Source organism: Sporothrix schenckii (genome assembly GCF_000961545.1).
Source record: "Sporothrix schenckii 1099-18 chromosome Unknown Cont49, whole genome shotgun sequence".
In the NCBI taxonomy this organism is placed as follows: Eukaryota; Fungi; Ascomycota; class Sordariomycetes; order Ophiostomatales; family Ophiostomataceae; genus Sporothrix; species Sporothrix schenckii.
In genome coordinates, this window is record NW_015971150.1 from 2,299,167 (window position 1) to 2,320,634 (window position 21,468).

Below are 21,468 nucleotides of genomic sequence, written 5' to 3' on the forward strand. Positions count from 1 at the left end.
TACGACATACAACTAGATGATGGACACTTGCCCTGTCGCGCGGTCAACGTGATCGCTCCTTCACTTGTTTATATCTCTGCCTACGGGTGCTCTTTCCAACTTCGATCCATTTGATACTTCTTCCTATTTTCCCACCTTTCTCTTCCCGCCGGCATCCGCAGGCAATTCCTCCCTTCACACACATAATGTCGTTCTCATCGCGAGACACGCTGCTCTACCGCAAAGATGCGCGGTCTGGCCACAAACTACTGACACCCGAGGAGCGGCTCGAGATTGTCAAGGTAAGTTTATTCTCGTTCCGTTCATCAAAAGACGTCCCAGGCACTGGCAAATGGTCGACCAACGTCCGGTCTAGAAGACGAGTTCTAGAGACAGACAAATGACGAGGTGAACAAGATGGCATCTTCGTGCCGTTTTCTTGACTCCGCCTTTCGTTTTGTCTGTTGCTTGAATCGACGATTGGCGGCTTCTCTACTTGATGTCTGCCTTACCAGCCGTCCTCGTCAGCCGGACCGTGCGCGGTGCTACCAGTCACTTCATCAAACATCTCCGTCAGCGACGACAATCGAGAACACAAGACTAACACAGCTCTGTCTTGCAGCCCTACCTCCCATCACCACCCAAATCAAATGCTGCACGAACCGAGACCGAAAAAGCGGGCAGCCACAGCGACGCCGGCCACGCCGGCCACTCCGGCCACTCCAGCGCCAACAAGTTCCACCTCCGTGACACGACACGGGAACGCTTTAGCGTCCGCAGCTTCGTCGCCCACCAGCTCTACGTCCTCGTGTACATCATTATCCATGCCATTTTCTCCGTTTACCGCCGCTTCCGGGTTGGCTACCATGGCGTCCGCGACCGTATCTACTCTGTCCTCAAATACCACCACCGTACGCCCGAAATCATTGCCCGCGATGTGCGGGACTTGCGGCGACTTCCCAAGCACTTGAGTGTTGTCTTGCAGCTCGAGGATAATGGCCACGGCCTTGCCGAATTGGAGCGTCTCGTGAACGAGGTATCCGATATCGCAGCCTGGTGCGCCTCAGCCGGCATCCCCATGCTCTCCGTCTACGAGCGGACAGGTGAGATTTGATGTCCCGGAGAAACCTGGCGACGCAGCAGCGTAATATAATAACAATTGTACAGGAATTCTCAAGAGCTACTTGGCCGACACGCACCGCGCCGTCTCGCACCGTTTGACAACCTACTTTGGCCGGGTGCACCCCGCCGTGACGCTACAGGCGCCGCATCTTCCCTCTATCGAATCGACGGTGTCCCCGCACGCACGCGAGAATGGAGAGACAAACGACGGACACATTACCGTCATACTGCTGTCCGAGGAGGACGGCCGCGACTCGCTTGTGGACCTGACCAGGACGCTTTCTGAGATGGCCCAGCGATCCAAGATCTCTCCGTCCGACATCAGTATCGACCTGATTGATGCCGAGCTGACTGAGAGCGTCATGGCTGAGCCCGATCTCCTGCTTCTCTTTGGCCCCCATATTGAGCTCTCAGGTTACCCGCCCTGGCAAATCCGCCTGACCGAGATCTTCCACCTGCCAGACAACCAGAGCGTAGGCTACCAGGTGTTCCTGTCGGGCCTTTACCGCTACGCTGGCGCTGAGTTCCGTGTTGGGCGGTGAGCAACACGACCGTTTTGAGGCCGTTCTTAAACCGACCTGCCGCAAGCCATGAAGATCAAAACGTGCAAGTGCTCCACCAACTTTTATCAGCTCTGATCGCCCGCGTTGGCCTATTTTATTGCGACCTTAATATTGCGACCATATTTGTCTTATTTATATTTCCCTCCCATGGCATTGCAAACTACTGCAGCGAACCAAGAGCGTGTGTTATCATGTGTTATCGGCGTGAGAATTAAAGAGAGTCGAGACGGGATCAACGGGCTACTGGGCTTCACGTAAATTGTTAGTGCGCCACACTTATTTAGAAATTTTCATGACGTAACGCCACACTTTTCACCTCTCATCTTTTAAGTTTCAAAACTTCAGCTTGTCAGCAACAGCGCATGTAATTCTTTGTGTTTATATTTGGCAGCGACGCAATTTCGTTATTTTATCGCCTTATTTTTGTTTGTTTTTTGTTTTATTTTTACTGCTTTCTCCCCGTGCTGCATCGTCCAAGAGCAGCTTTTTTGGAGACCGGTCGCCCATTCCACTTCAATTTTTCCGTCCGCCGGTGATCACTCCTCCACATGATAGCCGGCCAGAAGCGTCCGCGGCCGAGCAGCAGCGACGACGCTGGCGTGGGCAACAACTCCAGCTCTGGATCAGAGATGAGCATCTTTCGACCTCCTATCCTGCGGACAGCGGCGCTGACGGCGTCCGCAACCCTGAACAAGGCGCTGTTCTCACGCACATTTGATATTGCGGCGGCACAAGTACACGACAACCGCCTCATCTCCAAGTACCAGAAGGCGCTGAACTCGAGCAAGGAGCTGCTACGCGTCGAGCGCGTAGCGTCTGTGGCTGATGTCCCGGAGGCACCGGCAGAACAAGCCACCGACGCCGCCGCTCCGGCCAAGCCAGTCCCCAAGCGGAAGTGCTTGCTGCTGCGACCGGGCATCGTGCCGTCGTCCCCCGACACGTGGAGCGACGTGCTCAAGCAGGGTGTTGAGAAGAGCGAGCTTGGCGTGATTCCTTATCAACTGACGCTACACTACGACCACTGGACGTCACGCGAGGTGCTTGTGTCGGTGCTGCCTGAAGAGTTTCACGACGACATCCCGACGGGATTCAACACCGCCGGTCATGTGGCGCACCTCAACCTGCGAGACCGCTTTAAGCCTTACAAGCACATTGTGGCAGAGGTTCTTCTCGACAAGAACCCGCAGCTGCGCACGGTTATCAACAAGATCGACCTTGTCGGCACAGAGTCGGTCTTCCGCACGTTCCCCTACGAGGTGCTGGCCGGGCCCGACGACATGGATGTGGAGGTGCGCGAGAACGCATGCACGTTCCGCTTCGACTACAGCAAGGTGTACTGGAACAGCAAGCTGGAGCCGGAGCACACGCGACTGCTGTACCTGTTCAAGCCCGGTGAGGTCGTGGTGGACCTGATGGCAGGCATCGGGCCGTTTGCGGTGCCCGCAGGTAAGCGCGGTGTCTTTGTCTGGGCCAACGATATGAACCCCGACAGCTACGAGGCGCTCGGAAATGCCATCCAGCGCAACAAGGTGGGGTCGTACGTGCGGCCGTTCAACGAAGACGGTTTGGTGTTCATCCACCGGTCGGCAGACCTGGTGCGTGAGTCGTCCGAGGCAAATGAGGGTGCCCTTGACGTCCCGGACACAGTGGCCCCGAGGAAGCAAGGCAGTAAGCCGGCACCAGCACAGGCGCCGACATCAGCGCAGGCCGCAAAGGAAGATGCTGCGGCTGCAACAGGCGGTCCCAGGGCGAGGAAACAGCCGTCGCCACCCCGAAAACACATTCCTGTCCCTCCGACCATCTCACACTTCGTCATGAACCTTCCAGCCTCGGCCGTTACGTTCTTGCCTCGTTTCCGGGGACTGTATGCTGGCCACGAGGACCTCTTTTCCCCGGCCGCGGGTGGCGAGGCGCCAGCAGGCAAAGTCTATCCCAAACTACCCATTGTGCACACGCACTGCTTTGCACCCAAGGACGACGATCAGAGCATTCCCTTTGGCGACGTGTGTGCCCGCGTGTCGGCAGAGCTCGGTGTGCCAATGACGCTCTGCTCGCAGTACAAGGACATGGAGAACGATGACCCGCTGGCGGGCGACCCAAGGAACCTGGTCTATGTGCACAATGTGCGGGCCGTGGCACCTCATAAGTCCATGTTTTGTGCCAGCTTCCGGCTTCCGGCATCCGTGGCATTCGCGCCGAGGACAGAGACGGCGGCAGAAGCAGAATAGACGGTGCGGAGGAAGCCGGACGATGCGATGGACGCTGTCATGCTAAGGATTTGTTATATGGCGTTCATTTTCGTGATCTCCATCGGAAGTACGGAGCACGACAGAAGCAATGGATCTTTCAGCCGACAGCCTGATACTCCGCCGTAAGTTTGACTTTGTGATACATGCCATTGGCTCATTGAGTGGCTCATTGAGCTTCCTCTGGCACGCCAAATTACGTAGTTTGCACGGGCTTTTTGCTAACTGTCGTCGACATATTGTCGATGCCACAACAGCTCGGACAGCTACAGGTTCGGTGAAATAGCCGCTTGTTTGACAAAACGACCAAAGCTCTACACCCCCAGAGCTCCATGCCAATTAGTGCTTCGAGGCCTTCTCCTCTCATTCACACTCATTCACACACGTTCCCTGCAGGATTTTAATTGTGACGGGGTCGCAGTGTGACAACCCGATCTGCAGGCGAGTTTACATGGCGGAGTGCGGAGTTCGACAGGAACTTGTGGTAGGCCGTTACTTGTGAGACAGGTTCGCAACGTCGAAAATTTATAGTTCTCGCGAATATACCAGAAACGTTTTATTCGACACAGGCATACAATGTATTTATACAACATTAATCCAACACAAACGCACCAAGCTTTGAGCGATTAAATAAAAAGACAATAATTCAATAAAATATCAGTCATCATATATCCCGAAGCGACAAGGACTAGATGCAACTTAAACACAACTGAACATGTCTGCCACCACGCACTTGCATTGTCTGAGTGCTAGATCCATTAAAATAATGACCCAGCTTGGATGGCTGGCTAACCCAAACCAGTAACGAAGGAATCTCATATTTAGCAGTGACTGTTCGGACGTGGTGAAATGCAATGATAAGTGTCCAGTGTAGCTATGTCGATCAAGGGATGAGTCAAAGCCGGACTCTGGAAACGTACGCTGTTGTACTTTTCTGCATAGTGTTTACAGACTTGTTTATATGAGTTACGAAAGTGTCACGTACCAGCACAACACGGGCGACAGAGCAAAGGGACAAACAAAGTAAGGACCACGAATAGCGACCAGAAAAAGAACGGCAGATCCGCACAAGCTCTTGTTCACTAGGACAGGTTACGTATCAAAGAAAAAGTGTCGAAAGGGAAAGAAGGGGGCAGAAGCAAGATAGTGCTCCGTCGTAGATGCTAGGGCGAGCTGTTGGTAGCCGGAGCTCTGATAGCTCGAGTGACGGCCGACCAACGGTCACAGATGTTGCTATTTTAGACGCGCCGGAGTGTTGGTTTCCCTTTTTTCGTGACGGAATCTATCGGCTGTACATCGGTTCAACCGTTTCTTGTGCTGCATGTGTGTTCACTGCGAATGGAATTCGGGTGCACATGCAACCAATTTCATGTGCATATCCGTTCTCCGCATCACAAGCTGCCGTTGTGAAAACATCTGATATTCGCCACGAATAAAAAAAGGACAAAAAGGAAAAGCCAGAAAAGGGAAACAACAAAGCAATGCCAGCGCATACCGCACCCTCACATCTCGGTCAAACGGGACGACTCTTCGACTGACATGCACGTTGTCAATATGACTTACATGGTTGTCCTCCACGAGGTTGTCGGCTTCGCAGACGAGCAGCTGACAGAGAGCCGAAATTGTGCTTGATGGTTTGTTACCTCTCAGCAGATTCGGCGACGGGCTCGTCGAAGATACTTGTCGAAGATACTTGTCGCCCAAGGCAAGTCAACACGGGTGTCGTCACAACACGATGCTCTTGAGAGAGCAATGTTATGGGTTTTCCCATGCGTCGCCATGCATATGTAGGATGTACGTCGAATCAGTCGTTGTCCGATAAGAGTGATAGTGCGATTGTGTGAGATGATATCGTTATCGCTCCTCCCGGGGGATATTATCCGCGACATGCACGAATCTCCGTCGCTTCACCGGCGAGGGGAAGACAGGGAACTGGTGGTTGCATCGTACGGAGTGTGTAAATTTGTATTCTGTATGGGGCGTGGCTCTATTAGCTGCCGGGATGGAGGGGGCGGCGAAGAGCTCTGGCGAACGACACAGAGGCCGGTGAGCAATGGCAAGTACGGCACAGAGGGCGAGAGCAAAAGGCAGACATAGCCGAGAACGAGAAGGAGTGAAGACGTGGGAAGGCGCCATGCGCTGCAACCATTGGGCGACAGAGAGGGAAGGCGCCGTGTGAGCGCGTGGGGGCATCGAGGGAACCCCAGGAAGGAGGAAGGGTGAACGCATCCAGGCACACAAAGACAACAAAAGCACACAAGACGCATGTTACAGCATGCAATCGCACACCACCGCGCATATGCACACAAGCAAAAAGACTCGGCCTGGATGTGGTACGTCCGTCACAATACCTGCGAAAAAAGGCGAGCAATTGCCCGGGGTGAGAGAGGGGAAATACATGCAGGCGCTGTTAGTGTGGCGGCGGTATCTTGGGCATTTTCTGCAGACGCATCCAGACTTTGAGAGTACCGCTCTAGAGAATATCAACCGGGAAAGAGCGAGGTCTTCATGAGAAAAGAGAACAAGCATCATAGGGAGATCAAGAGAAAGAGACAGGAACAAGACGAAGATAAAACGGAGCCTCGTCCGCAGTCCTGTCTTGTCTAGGCCCTTGCTAGAACGGCTTCCAGCCTCCGAATCCCTGTTCGATGTGCAGGTTTCGACCGAACATCCTGGTTCTGGATATGGACGGTGTCTCGATTTTCCATTTGTTTATTCTCCTCGTCGCGCTCTGCCCGTCCTAATCCAGCCAGGGGTGTCGCCGCAGCAAAATCCGCATTTAATCAAGGAAAGCGAAGCAGGGGCGCCGGCCATTGTTTATGATGTACGCGTCGTTGCCGGACCTGCCTTATAACAGGGCGACGATGCGAATGTACATCGTACAAGAGCAGCAAGGTATTCCTCTTACGTGTTCCACGACTTCTTCGGCCTCCTCTGCCTCGTTTACCCGTCTTGTCACGTCTATCACGGACGGCAGGACGGCCGATTTTGACGATGAAGACCTTTGGGAGCAGAAATTTATTCTACACATGTATTTTCTAGCATTGAAGTCATAAAGTACGAGCGTTGATAGCTTTTTTTTTGGCCTTATCTCTCGCATCTTGTCATAATTACATTGTGACGACTCCGCAATCGTATCAAAACTCTCAAGGGGTTTATACATGAGACTGTCCTCCGTATGTAAGCAGGCGAACAGCGAGTGCCCTCGACTCAATCCATCGCATAGAACAAGATCTTTGAGAAAAGTTGTGGGGGCCATGCCAGGCCATGTCCATCGAACGCTCCTACCTTGCCGCCGGGCATCGCCGGCAGCGGAGATCAGCAATGGCCGCGATAGGCAATTGCAACCCCACCAGCCCACTTCCTGATATTGCGTCTGCGAGGTTGTAATACTACTCAGTATGTGCAGACAAAGTCACTGGACTGACAAACTGCGGTACGATGAGCTCCTTAGGCGCACACACCGAGGAACACAACAATCTGAGGGATGTTTTTGTTGTGCTTGCATGGCGAGTGTCAAACCCCCACGAGTACCAAGGCTCATAGTCTTAAGAAACTGCCCCACCACAGCAGGTAACACTCCTGCCTGTAAACGCCACGACCGGCGCTGCTCTCCTAGGTCATTTTCGGAAGGAGAAGAGGGCGAAGGTCAGAAAAAAGGCCAACCGACGAGGCATTTTGTTGACATCTAGAGATCATGCTGCTGTAAAAAGTCAAAGTAAAAAAGGACGAGGTATGACACGGGGAAATGAAGACAGCGAATAAAGATCAATGCTCGACGAGGTGTAAAAAGAAAAACAAGGTTAGGGTGCTTGAAGACTATCCTGTGACCAGAACCGAGCAGTGCCAGCTGGCAAGCCCCCCCTTCCCCCCCCACTAATACGTCCTTCTCTCCTCATTCCGCTACACCCTCCCTCTCCTTCTCTTACGAGCTTAAAAGACGGTGAACAGCCAAAGTCAAGGAGGGTGGACGGTACGAATTGGAAGGAGGGTGGGGAGCAGAGGCGGGAAAGAGGGGAGGAGGGGCAGAATGGGAGGAGCTTGCAGTTGGCTTGGGACCGTCCAGGGCAGATGACGAGATATAAAAAATGACAGTGGGGGTTACAACAACCGTGTGATGGGCCTTCGTACAGCTCAGTAATTAAGGGCAGGGAAGTGAAGGAAGAGTGAATATGAGAAGTGCGAGCACGTTGCAAGTGCATCGGTTTACGTCTTTTATTAAATGACCAGCTGCAACGGAATTTTGTTCATTATGTGCCGCAATTGTTTCGATAGCCGTGTCGGCAGGCAATCTACAAAGTAATTTGGGCCGGCCGGAGCTGTCCACATGGCCAGCCGTTCACACACTGAAGGGTGCACCAGGGTGGTAGTTCTTTATTTTCCTATCAACAATCGTTGGGCTAGAAATACTCCATCTTTGCGCGGAAAGCACCGTCCGCAAAACAGTTAGGTGACGACGTTGCTGGAGCAAATGGATGTCAACACTACGCGGCACAGACTCGACAAGCTCGATGTCGAACGAAGAAGGGTGGGAAGCAAAATCGCGTCTTCTGACCTGTCACTTTTTCCTCACTGTTGGGCCTGCGCACTAAACCCGAGGACCATGTCTGGACAATATATATCATACGTCGTATGTATGTTGTATGTGGGTATGCTGTACGTCGTACGGCGGAATATTTTGAAGATGGGTCTTGCAGGTACATGTTTATGACCCCAGTTCTCACTGCAAGGTGGGTATTGTTTCTGCAAGTGCGTATTCTCCAGCACGACAAAATAGGCTTTGGGCAGGATCGACATTTGATTGGGCCAGGTCCCTAGACAGCAGCAATGGAACCCTAGAGGAGCCTGGAAAATGGAAACTGAATCACAAAACAGCGGGCAAGCATACGACTGTGGGAGCTTGGTGTGTCTAGTACAGAACAAAGCAATCTGTAAGACGATACGATTCGTAAGAACCTCCAATGGCGCCCGGGCTCGCAGGCTCTGCACATCACTTGACCACTGCTTGTGGCAGTAGATCGTTTAGATTTCGATGCCTTTGTCCAAGCTCTTTTCGAGCCCCCGAGGCGAGAGCTGTCTGAGCGAGTTTCCTTTCGTGTTACCAGCCGCGAACGAATTTGTGTCCCTCGCTTGTCGATCTCATGATATACAACGAAGACATTTTGTCCCCGAGTGCACATCACATCGTCATCATTGCTCTAATGGCCGTCGCGAGACCTGGGGATTTTGTCGATGGCCATTGATGGTATGTGCCATTTCCGGGAGATCTCGCTGATCCATCGCTCGCCCTATCGCGTTCGCGCCTGTCTTCATATTTCGTGAAAGGACATGAACAAGGAACAAAGCAAAGAATTGCTGCGAGACGGGTTTCACAGTGACAAAGCCGCAGAGCACCCCAGCCCTGTGACGGTGGCCGATCTCCCAGAATCCCGGCCTTCCCTCCCTTGAGCATCTCCCCTTTGTAATCTCCATAGCATCCTGATCTATTCCCTCCCTGGCAATGTCTTGCGCGCAGAAAGCGTCCTGGCATTATCGCCCTCTTCGTCAACTACTCACATCTTGAAGCTCGAGGACATCTTTGGTGCTTTGTGGTATTGTTACGAGGCGTTTCGGTTGTAGTAAGGAGTAATTTGCCGTCTGCATATGTGTCTTTGCCCTCTGGAATGCAAATCGGCCCATTCGGCATGTCTCACATCTGCCGTTGGCTGCAATCTGTCGTGGCGGAAGCATTTGGACCAGCCCCCGGTGGGTGGTCGGTCACTCGTTGGAGGGCTTTGAGCGTCCATTCGTCAGGTATGGCATGTGTGGCGACATATTGGGTTTGTTTCTTTTCTATTCCCATTTGCGGCACTCTCAGCGCACACCGTCCTAGCTGTCCGCAACTGTCTACTGTTTTGTCTCAAAGCAACCATGCTGTCATGCAAATCAGGATACGGCAGGTATAACCCAGGAAGTATGGGGTATTATGGGGTAATTACCGGCCACGATAAGTACTACATGGATTCGAAATACTCTGGAGGCAGTCTGATTCAAGTACGTTGTACGTCATACCCTGTATGTTGTGTTGTACATTTCTCCATACTCGTATCGTGAGACCCACAGCTGACTTACAAAAGTGATACCAGTAATACCAAGACATGGCTCAGACTTGTGCTTGCCTCTACCCCGTGAGCGCGAATACTATATCACTATGTTCATATGTTCCTTGCCCTTTTCTGTCACCTCTCTTTACTTTATATTGTCTCCCTTCCCTCGCCACCCAGGCACAAGAACGCGCTGTGTTCAGTGGTTGGCAGGATTGTAATCTTAGCTGGGCATTGGTATCTCGCGTGCCAGTCGTTCTTCCCAGGCTCATTGGCCCTGGCTAGGCACTTTGTTGGTCCGCCCGGTGTGAATGTGATTCACTGTCTAAGCTACTTCAAATGGCCAGGCCAAATGCAGTCAACCCAAGTGTGACAGTGAATGTAAAGGGGGGCATCAGGACAAAAAAGCCGTATTGATTATTATGCCTTCGTCTCTCGTCTCTCGTCTCGCTCAATTACCACGGTTGTCTTGTTGCGTGTACTGCCGAGTATGCCGGAAGTGCGCCTTTTGTAGTTCCTACCGGTTTTCGTTCCAGGCCATTACAACCAACCTCTCCAAACTTGTAGATTCCAATGCGCTTGCCCACTTTGTTTTTGTCATTCTCCGTTCTTTCCCATTGACTTTTGCGGAGTTGCTGGTTCCTCGTCTCTTATTCGTTAGTTTGTCAAGGCACCTACAGGCGGTCTGGTGGAATCGGCTCCCCGGAAGTGCACTAGCCCGGTAGCAGCTTAGCATCCATGCAACTGGTTCACATTGCTGCCATTCTCGATTTGATGATGATCCAAAGCCCACCTCTACATGTACATCGTACTCCGAACGAGTCGCTCCGCGTATGAAAACAAGGAAAGGTTCTCCGCATCCCACAATCGACTGGTTTCATATCTATATTCTGAATACACACAAAATTGAAGCAGAGTCATAAGCTCGATACAGACCTCGTCGCCACCGCCGAGCCAACTCACGGGGCCTCGGCAGTGACGGCGCGCAAAGTACATCGTATTACGAAAGAGAGGCCAGCTCTTGACTTCCTCCTCAGACCACCGTGAGAGGGAGCAGGTCCTTGGGGCCAAGACCCAATGTGGGATACTGTGTATGCAACAGGCTTGGGCAAGAGGAATTGACAGGGCAGCCACTGCCCTCGCAAGCGATGCAGGTCGTCCAGGTCGCTTCTTTTTCGCTTTGATGCATGGAGAGGAAAAAGCGAGATGCGCTAATGCCCGCCAGTTTGCCTCCCCTCCACTCCCCCAACGAAATTTTCTTCTTGATGGCCTTTCCCATTTTCGCCATGCCTATGCCCCCTTCTCTTTCTACTTTGTATGTTTTGCTCCTTTTTCGACTATTTGCAGATGTCAAAGGCGTCAGCATCGGGTGTGCGACTGACCTGAGTTTCACTTACTGGATATTTGTAGCGCTGGAACAAGGCAACTGCCGCTGGAAACGGCGCTTTGGCAGCCGTTCACTGATTTTCGCCGCGCTCGGCATAAACGACCTGAGGCCCCGTCCCAAACAACGCTTACGCCTGGTCCGTGCTCCATTGTCGTTGCAGTTTTTCTCCGTATGTTCAGGTCATGTGTCTCGACAAAGACTTCAAAAGTTGCCTTTTTAATGGCTTTTTAACAATGCCTCCTGCCGTTCACTGGATTGTCGCTGCTTCCCCCTCATTTTCGCCTCCCGCCCCTTTCACCTCCTCCTGCCGTATTTATTCTCTGTATTTACTGATTGTCGTGCTTTCCTTGCGCAGTAAGGGGCATCGATTGCGCCTTCCCCTCTCTCACAGTCTGAAAGGCCATTGCAAGAAAGGCCTCCAGAGCACAATACAATGGGCCATAACAATAACACCCTCACGGAGCGTAGTATGGCCAGTCTCCATGGTGTCCATTTACACGTTGCACGTACTAGAATTTCTTCTCCCATCTCCTGTGTTTATTTAGTCGTTTGCCGTTGGCTCTTTCGAGCCAGCAAATCGACATTCACCTTGTGCATCTCATCGTTAAATCGTCAGCCAATCAGCGTAGCCCCTGCGGCCACTGGAGCAGGGGGTGGAAGAGGGAAGGTGCAAAGACAAAAAGGTACTATTATCTGACCTTGCCTGCATGCTCCTGCCGCACCCAGACAGTGGTCACCTGCATATTTGAATGGAGTAGGCTACTCGTGGTCGCCATTCGCAGGTCCAGCGCCCAGGCCCTCCTTCCTTCCATTTCCCCTCTTTTTTTACGAACAGCGTACCACCCGTACAGAAACCCCCTTCGTTCCTTGCGTTTCCCCCAAGAAAACACCCTGTAAGACATTGTTGATTTTTTTCTCCATGCTTCCTTCCTTCCTTCTCGTTCGCTTCTTTTCGCTATTTTCCACCCATTTCGCCTCCCCACCTCCTCCCAGACAGCATCTCCACACATCCTTTCTCCCCATCTGCCCCCCCCCTTCACTGCCGTGCATCCCCCTTGCAACCTATGCAGCCCGCCTATTGTTGTGTATTTCCCAATCGGTTGCGCTTCTCGGCGTTTCGTTCTTTTCCGTTCGTCTTTTCTTGTCTTGGGGGAAGACTTGGACGAAGCGCTGTACATTTGTCGAGCCACCTCGATGATCGATCTCGACTTGCTTTCGAAAACGTCATCGCAATTCTTGTCTTTTCCGCATGTTTCTCGACACTGGCACGACTGGATGGCCTCTCCCCTTTACGCAGTTCTCTCGGCAGTGGCAGACCGAGGACGGAATTGATACACCCTTGTCACCGACCTAGACCGACGGTCTTTGTCCCTAAATTGCCTCCTTTGATCCATCGTAACGGAATACTTCACCCTACACAACCCACGCGGCCGCGTGCTCGCCTCCCCGACTATATTAGCTGGGCCAGAACACTTGCTACGACTCTTGGTGTAAAAACAGAGACTCCTTGCACGCAACAGCCTGCAGGGTGTGGTGGTCTGGCCGGAAGTGGAGTTGTGGGCTTTTCGAACCTTTTTTCTTTATTAACCTTTTATTTCTTTTCGTTTCTCATTTTTCCATTCGCCTTTATTGACTTCACGCTTTCGCCTTTTTTCGCTTGTTGCTTTCTTCTCTCGCTCTCTCGACATACCCACGACAAAACGCCGCCTCATTAATACTGTCTTGTATGTGCACCCCCTTCCCTTACCCAGACACCCTAGCCCATTCTCATTCCTGGCTGCAGAGAGCGACAGTCACGATTGGCAATCCCTCCCACATACCATTCTCGCTCCTAGCACTCAGGAATCACACCCAAGCCTGCGTCCTCCCGCACGCCCTTGCTACCATCCTTTTTCCCACACACCCTCCTTCACCACTCACACCTCAGTCCGATGAGCCGGTACATTCATCCGTTCTTCTCGAACTCACACTCTCTTCCTGTGCCCTCCTTGCTCTCTCTGCCACAACAAGACTGAAGCGCGAGACTTTCGGCACAGCGACGATAGCAAAGGCCACCGCCTTTTCAGTTCTTCGCTTTCTCATGCAGCTACCCTCCGGCTCCTTTTTTCTCTCCCACGCCATGCACACTGCATTTGCATACCTCTTTTTCGAGTAGACAGAGGACCAGCTCTCTCTTCGTTTCCCTTCTGGCTCCCGTTCTTGCATCTTGCTCTCCAACTCCCACATCTCGCTTTCCCCTTCTTCTTCGTCCCGCTCTGCGTCGTTATCTTGCCATATCTTCGATATCGACCTTCGCCTGTCCTGGCACGCCTTTAAATCTGACTCAATATAACAGAACAGCCTTCCTCCTTCTTTTTGCAGCCTTGTATTCGCTCGCTTGCTCTCGACCTCCATCTTCACTCGCTTTTATCGCGCCTACAACAACATATATCTCTACTACCACGACATACTACTACTACTATAATCATCTAATATTACATCTGACCCCGGGAAACGATTCATTCTAGCTTTCTGAGGAAAGACACGCAAGCACAACAACCCAACGTCGTTCTGCAATCGTGATTTTTTTTGTGGCAAAAATCGTTCTTGGTTTTTGTCTCTCAAACTCACTCAATCCGCTGCCTCGTCTGGTGCTCTCGGTTATCGGCCTCCTCTTCTCTGGGTGCAACGAACCAGTCAAACACCCGACCGCTTCGGCCTGCTCTCCTCTCGTTTTCGTGTCGCCTACAATCGCCCTTCCTGTCGAAAGCGGCAGTCTCTAACTTTGCCCATTTACAAGACCTATTTCTCCTTAACTACGCTGCCTATGACAGAGATCCGGAAGTTGACAACTCGTCGGAGTTGAGGATTTGACGGGAGAGGGATAAGATATTGCGATCAACGAGACGAACCTGCTTGCCTTTTCGATCAACCTCTTGTTTTCGCTATGGCCGTCGTCATCACATCTGACGAGGCCGCTCACTTTGCGCCTGGGATGCGGCGCTCACACTCACAGCCCAAGTTCTCTACAAAACAGACTGGGTTTCGACAGTCGGCGTCCGCCTCCAGGATCAGCGACGTCTACCAGCAGCAGCAACGCCAGCAGCAGCAGCAGTCTCAACAAACACAGCACATATCACAACCCCCACAGTCTCAATCACAGGCACGCCAATCCTCGCCCGAACCATATCAACAGATACCCGTTTTCTCCGATTCGTCAAATTCCTCGAGCACGTCGTCTCCCCGCGCCTCTCCTACTGGCGATGCTGCTATCGCTTCGTCATCACCATCCAAGCTCCTCGTGCCAGCTATGCGCTTGCCACAACGCCTTGGCCGCCCGGGCTACGGCTCATCACCAAACGGAACTGACGACGGCACAGATGCCGACGTGGCCATCGACTATCCACATTACGATGGAGTGAGCTACTTCAACCCGACCAAAGATTTTGATTCACCAAGTCCCAGCGGTATTGGCGAGGTGTATGCCGCATCGCCGAACGACAACACAACCGTCTCGTCCACAGGCCCGTCAAGAACGAACTCGTCCGACCAGTTCGATCTGTTTGAGCATGTGGCCGGGGACGACACGGCCGTTCGCGCGATGCCGTCTCGCCATGTCGACTACCTTTCACATAACTGGAAGGAGGAAGACATTTGGGAGTCGTGGAAGTATATCGTCTCGCGCAGAGGCGACTACAGCAACTCGGCACGGCTAGAGAACGCTTCATGGAGAACATGGATAAAGTCCAAGAACAAGCTGAAGACCGTTTCTCCTGAAACGCTCAACTGGTAAGCTTAACCCCTGACCATGAACGGATCATATCTGCGCATTTGTTTCGTTCTAACACAACCAAGGCTCAAGGACTGTGATGTGACGTGGCTGTATGGCCCATTACAAACAGGCCACGCTGCCGTGCCTCCTGGTCAAGTAGCAGATAGTGTCGAACTGACCAAGTCAAACTCGTTCCTGGCGAACAACAAGAAGCCCATCCTGAAGAAGAGGAGTATGTCAGAGATCATGCTTCAGCGATCGCTGTCTGCCTCGTCTTTGATCAAGCAAGCTGCAGCAGCCGTCCAGGCTCAGCAGAAGGACTCGGGTGCACGGAGGATGTCTCGCCCGCGACTCGAGCGTGCTACAACGGACTACGTCACTTTTCCCTTTTCTTCTCGCCAGTATAGCACGGGCCCGCCTAGCATGCTGCCGTCTACCTCTTCCTCGGGAATTGTCTCGCCGACCTCAGAACGAAGACACATCCATTTCAACGAGCAAGTCGAGCAGTGCATAGCCGTTGAAGCCAAGGGAGAAGACGATGATGCCGATAGCTTTATTGCTCGTCCCAATTACGACAGCGACTCGGATGACGGCGCCATCATGATGAAGCGCACAACATCAAAGCACCGTATGCAGCCACGTCGGCGCCACAGCTACATGAACCACCACAATGAGAGCAAAACCATCGCCATGCTCCCGTCGACCACGCTCAAGTATCGCGAGGACACGGAAGATCTACCGGGTGCCGGATCGACCGGGTCCGCGATGAAACACAGTTATCGCAGCCCTGTTCTGTCACCCTCTTCGTCCCAGGAAACGCTGCGTCCGTCAAAAGCATCCGGCAAACTTTTTTTTGGTGCGGATGATGACGATGACGAAGACGACGAAGATAGTGACGGACACGTTGTCCAACAACCCAAGGATGACGACGATGACGATGACGACAATGATAGCAACAGCGATGACGACAATTTCGGTATGGCCATGAGCGGCCCAATCCTGCGTGCTGGCGGCCTAAAGTTGTCAGGATCGACCTCGAGACTCGGCGGCAATTCAATCGACAGTGCCTTGCACGCTTCATCCATGTTTGACAACATTGGCAGCAGCAGCAGCAGCAGTAGTGGCGGCGGTGGGCTTAAGCGAACAACTTCGACCAGCAGCCTTTCCGCAGAACCTACCGGGATGCGTAGAACATCCTCGGGCATGTTCATGCCCTACGACGAAGGTGAGCCAGCAGAAGGCGGTAATGGTGGGCTGGTTGGTCGAGTCATTGATACGGTCAACACAGCCCGCGACATTATCCACGTTATTTGGAACGTCGGCTGGAGACCATGAACAGCTTGTCGCATATTTACCCCGCGGCGGGCTTTCTCGGGGTACTCTAGGGCGGTGTCCTTTTAATTTGTCGCCTTTGGGCTTTGCTGATCTGTTTGTTTGCTTTGATGAATAGGAGGAAGCTCTAGGACCTTGTCATCTCTCCAACGTCATCATCGCCCTCAGTGATGGCATCGCTATTTTGCCTTCTTTGGGAATTCGCGCACGGATCGTATCCTTGTTGGTTTTGTCTCTTTGTTTGTACAATAGTATAGCAACGAGGCAGCACACATTTTAAAAATCGGAGAGCCGGCGGAGGACAACACGCCATCAAATCGGCACACCATATTGGCGCCGATTCATACCAACCTAAATATACCCCAGATCATCATCTCGCATTACGGCCGCACGCCAGCTTTAATACCTTGCCTCCCCAACTCACCATCTCACGACCTACTTCGCAAACCACGGGAAATTTCTTGGTTTCCCTTTCACGTCATGATCTCGAAGCTGTTCGACGATCGATTACATCTTTTCTATGGCGAAATGGCATTTTCAACCGGCGTTCAGTTTCATTTATTGTTTTGCGTTTTGCTAATTTATTCTGTACTTTGCCTTCCTGGGAGTTGCCAACTTTCGCAGTTGAAAAAAAAACCTGAAATTTTTTTTTGTCGAAAGGGTCGACACAAAACAGCACACCGAATACTTGGGGAGGGAGAGGGCATATCATGATTTTTTTTTCCGCGTTAACTTGTCGTTTGTCGTCGCCACAAACAACTTGTCGGTAACACAACATATTGTGGGTGCGGTTGTGTCGGTATTTCGGTTTGCGGTTCATCTTGTCTCAAAAGGCATGCGTATTTTGATTTTTGTCTTCATCGCGGCTGGTGAGGGATGCAATCATTCATCACATTGCTTTCACGTTCCGCACTTATTCTGTTTTATTGTCAGGGCTTTCGCGGGAATTCAGGGGCCACGGGATTAAGGGACATATTTGGATCGGACAGGCGCGAGCTGCAAACCGGGAAAAACAAAAAAGGTTACGGAAATGCGTTTACGTAATCGCAAGGGAACGTTATAACATAAATGGCATTTGTTCCACCATCTTTTTGGCGTTGATTTTTATGATATTAAAAATATACATTTTACTATTTTTATGGAATAAAAACACTTGTATAGATTACAATGCGAAACTATTCTTGGATACAATATATTCCACGCAATAATCATCATCATTCAAATTTAGACGTCTTTGTGGGGTGGTATCTAAATCTAATTCGTGACATACAAATCCAAAAGCCTTTCTATGCAAAAAAAAAAAAAGAGATAAAGTGGTTCTCTTTTCATAGTTATACACAAGATACTAATTTGAGAAACGACAACATGGAACCATGTCATATCCCAGACGCCGACCTCTATAAAGCATCTCCCAACCGGCGAACGAGTACCATGTTTCCGTGGACATCGACGTGGGACAAAGCCACAGGGTACACCTGGCCAGGCTGGATGTCTTCGAGGGTCAACCGCTGCATACCGTCGTTGTCCCTATCTGGGCCAGTGGCGTTGAGGCTGAGCACATCCATCACCGCAGTCTGCTCGAACCAGTCAAGCCGGCCCGAGACAAGACCACGGCGCCTGTCGATGCGCGAGACGGTCAAGTGGAGATTTGCAAAAGGTGTCGATGTAGTTGTCTCGGTCGCCTCGCTGTCCTTATCGGCTCGGCTGGTTATGCGGGCCTCTTCGCCGAGCCACGCCCTCACCATTGCTTGCAGGATCCACTGGTCACGCCCAGCTTGGTTATCAAGCGACCGAAGGGCGCGTTCACGCACTCGAAGTAGCGGCAAGATATCCTGTTCCATCTCCGTCCTTGTAAAGGGCGGCCCTGCTGGAGGCGAGGCCTTCAATGGCGTGGCGTTGCTCTCGCTGTCCTTCATCTCGGCCAAGAGCGCGCCTTCAACTTGCCAATGAACTAAAAGGTCGGAATACCGGCGCAGCGGGCTTGTCGCCTTGGTGTACCGCGCCACACCCATAGTGACATGAGGCACGGGCACAGCCGTCATGTCGTCGGCTCCCAGCAGCCGCCGAAGTTCGCGCAGCGAGGCATCCTCGGGCCGCTTGCCGGAGACTAGGGCAGGGTATATTTCGTCCCGCGTCAGCTCCCGCAGTCGGTCGAGGTGGCGCACCGCGTCGGGTTGGCCACGGAAGGGTACTGCAATGTTGCGTTCGTGGCACCAGTTGGCGGCCACCTCACCCGCCAAGCGCATAATGCTCTCCACGAGACGGCTGCCGGCAGCAGAAGACGCGGCTGCTGCGGCAGAGACCGCATCGGCACCTTCGTACCAGATGCGAATATACGGGTCGCCGGAGGTTTGCAGTAAGGATGCGGGTATGCTGTGTTTGCTGCTTGTCGAAGAGATCATATCCGCAGCCTTTGGCGGGCCGGATTGTGCGGCAGCATCTACAACGACCACGTTGGTGTTGTCCAGTGACACGTCAACAGAAGGACGTGGCCAGTACAGCGGCATGGCGCCATGGGCGAGGCGCACGGCACGGAGTGCGGTTGCTAGTGTCGAAAGCGTTTCGAGATCCTCTTTCTGGTCTGGCGTGAGTTTGTCTGCTGTGGTCATCGTGCGTGCGGCAGGGGAAGAGGGATCAACTTTGGTTGTGGCTGAAGGCGTGCCAACTGAAAAGGAGGTTGTTGTCCACGGCAGCTCAAGTGCCGAAGGCTCAGCCAGGGCATCAATGTTATTGTCACGGATGGCTCGCTGTTCGGCATTGGCGACAACGGAAGAAACTTGGCTCGGCGCAATAAAAATGACGCGGCCGAGACGACCAGGTGTGATCTTAGACGTTAGCACATCGCCTTGCCGATTGACCCTCGCACTGAACGTCAGACAGGGCTGGCCAGGGCCCAGAGAAAACTGCTTGCGCACAACGTCGTCAGGGAACATGCACTCATGGTGGCCTGGCAAGTAGGCTGTCTGGGGCATCCGTGCGGCCTGCTCGGCGAGAGCACTGCCCGGGCGAATGCGCGAGCCCGGGTCGGCAACATGTGCATGGATCCAGAACTCATCCGGGCAATTTGCGATGCGCTCAAGCGCAACACCGTCGTCAATATCGGCAGCCTCTGGGGCATCAATACAAAAAGCAGTCAGATCACCCCAGTCCCGGCGTTTACCCTCGAATATGTCTTCAGACAAAGGGGATGCGGTAGAAGCAGAATCAGTGGCTGAGAAGTCGACGGACGGCGATGGCAGCTGCTCCAGTGACCGTTCTAGTCCGCCTGTACGGAGAGGCGGGATATCCGGCAGACCCAGTTTATAGCGAGCAGGGAGGTCCCACGGAGTTACCCAGCCGACTTCTTGAAGGAACGTCCATCCGGTGGACATAACAAGGAATTGGCACTCAGTATACCGATCAAGGGCGCGGAGGATGGCCGACCCGGTGCCATGCAGCCGCGACGACGGCGAGAACCGCTGCGAGCTCGCCCAAAGGTGCATAAATTGAAGAATCGCAACGTCTGAAGGACTCCACTGCTCAAAGTTGGAGTGAACATTATGTTTCGGATTTCGCTCTGCGGTGCCAAGCATGCCATAAGGCGACCAGTCGCGGGTCTTCCGGCTCCGGTCAATGCTTCTGCGTGCTTTTAGAATGAAACTGCCTAGCGTTTTCTTGGCCAAGGCCTTATCGCTGAGCTGACCACCTGAGCTGACACGGTCGGGGTCTTCGTAGAAACTGCGAACGATTCGATCCACACCATGGATGATATCAATGTCCTCGCGAGGCGCAATTGCAAACAAGCAAGAACGACTGTGGCTGTGCCGCTTCTCACCAGTATCAACGGCGCCCGGCGACAAGGCATCGTCTGTCTCGCTGGCGTTTCCGAGGGTGGTTGTCAACGGGCGGAAGGCAAGGTCATTGGAGACAATTGAACGGTAGACAGCGTACATGGCGGGCGCCGTAAATTCATCCATACCCTCAGCGCCGCTGCCACGGCCCCTCAAATTTCGAATGGGAAAATGGTGCCGGTGGTTGTTGTGCTGTCCACGGGGACCTAGGTGTTTGTAACCCTGGCGCCGCAGCAAGACTGACGCAAGCTGGTCGAGTGTCATGTATGTCTTGCGATGCTGTGGAGCCGAGTCTGACGTGTTTCCAGAAACTTTTCCAGAGGATTTACCAGAGTCCTGTTCTGACAGTTGAAGGACGTCAAAGGCGTTGTCAAGTACACCGGCATGAGCCATGTGGATGCCGGTAGCCTGCTCTGCGAAATCGGCCATCTTCTTGAGCAATCCAGCACCTGCTTCGCGAGAGGGTCCCAGCTTAAGGTCTTGCAACATATTGAGTTTCGAGTCAAGAGCCGCAGCGTCCTTCCCCCCCGCGCCGCTGGAATCAGTCGTCGTCTCTTGCAGGGCCTCCGACGGCAGCGCTGCAATGAGAGGTGCCAGGTCGTCTGGGGTTGCGAATCGTGTTACAGCAAACAAACTGCGCACGCCCGAGCTCACAAACCACTTTCCCGTATTTGTGTAAAAGTGGTCGACGCCGCGGAAGTTGCCTAGACATACAGCCAGCAGCTGCACTCGCCATGAGTCCGTGCGGATCTCGATCAAGTCGCCGGCGCGAGGCGCTACGACACCATACGGGCGTGCAAGCAGCGACGGTGCGTCGTCTGGGTCCCCTCCAACACTTCCCCAGGGAAGAACCTGGTCGGTGTCGTCTGTGACATCGAGGCTCGTCTCGCCAGTCTTGATCTCAGCTAGAGTGTGGCTCTCGACACGAGTCAGCGAGTTTTCCGTGGTACCCAAACGGGCTGCATCACGCGGTATCGGCCGGGCAGTTGCCAGCTCTAAGGCAACAAAGTCTCGGAGCTGCTCGCGAATCGACGGCACGCCACGGGTCCCCCGCGTCACTTCAGAGTCAGACGTCTGGGCCATCCACGCCATCCTCGTGGCATCTGAGGATTTCTTGGAGGCGACCATTTCGTTTTCGTCCACGCGGGAACGGAGACAGCGTGCTGAGGAAAAGT

At 53.0% G+C, this 21,468-nt stretch overlaps 6 protein-coding genes across 6 annotated transcripts; 4 read left to right on the forward strand and 2 right to left on the reverse strand.

The window, feature by feature from the left end:
• Positions 1–185: 185 nt before the first annotated feature.
• On the forward strand, positions 186–1,643 carry SPSK_05260 (di-cis-decaprenylcistransferase; the record flags this gene model as incomplete). Its single annotated transcript, XM_016732010.1, has 3 exons — positions 186–281; positions 602–1,082; positions 1,147–1,643. The coding sequence occupies 3 exons, from the start codon at positions 186–188 to the stop codon at positions 1,641–1,643; spliced, it is 1,074 nt and encodes a 357-aa protein (XP_016583267.1).
• A 569-nt stretch (positions 1,644–2,212) lies between these two features.
• On the forward strand, positions 2,213–3,892 carry SPSK_05175 (tRNA (guanine-N(1)-)-methyltransferase; the record flags this gene model as incomplete). Its single annotated transcript, XM_016731925.1, has 1 exon — positions 2,213–3,892. One exon carries the CDS (start codon positions 2,213–2,215, stop codon positions 3,890–3,892), a length of 1,680 nt encoding a protein of 559 aa, XP_016583268.1.
• Positions 3,893–13,303: 9,411 nt separating this feature from the next.
• SPSK_05640 (uncharacterized protein) lies at positions 13,304–13,774 on the reverse strand (the record flags this gene model as incomplete). The annotated part of the gene is made up of 1 exon (XM_016732382.1): positions 13,304–13,774. One exon carries the CDS (start codon positions 13,772–13,774, stop codon positions 13,304–13,306), a length of 471 nt encoding a protein of 156 aa, XP_016583269.1.
• A 532-nt stretch (positions 13,775–14,306) lies between these two features.
• SPSK_05507 (uncharacterized protein) lies at positions 14,307–15,152 on the forward strand (the record flags this gene model as incomplete). Its single annotated transcript, XM_016732252.1, has 1 exon — positions 14,307–15,152. One exon carries the CDS (start codon positions 14,307–14,309, stop codon positions 15,150–15,152), a length of 846 nt encoding a protein of 281 aa, XP_016583270.1.
• A 15-nt stretch (positions 15,153–15,167) lies between these two features.
• On the forward strand, positions 15,168–16,466 carry SPSK_05316 (protein phosphatase type 1 complex subunit hex2; the record flags this gene model as incomplete). The annotated part of the gene is made up of 1 exon (XM_016732065.1): positions 15,168–16,466. One exon carries the CDS (start codon positions 15,168–15,170, stop codon positions 16,464–16,466), a length of 1,299 nt encoding a protein of 432 aa, XP_016583271.1.
• Positions 16,467–17,860: 1,394 nt separating this feature from the next.
• On the reverse strand, positions 17,861–21,421 carry SPSK_04857 (uncharacterized protein; the record flags this gene model as incomplete). The annotated part of the gene is made up of 1 exon (XM_016731619.1): positions 17,861–21,421. One exon carries the CDS (start codon positions 21,419–21,421, stop codon positions 17,861–17,863), a length of 3,561 nt encoding a protein of 1,186 aa, XP_016583272.1.
• Positions 21,422–21,468: the final 47 nt, after the last annotated feature.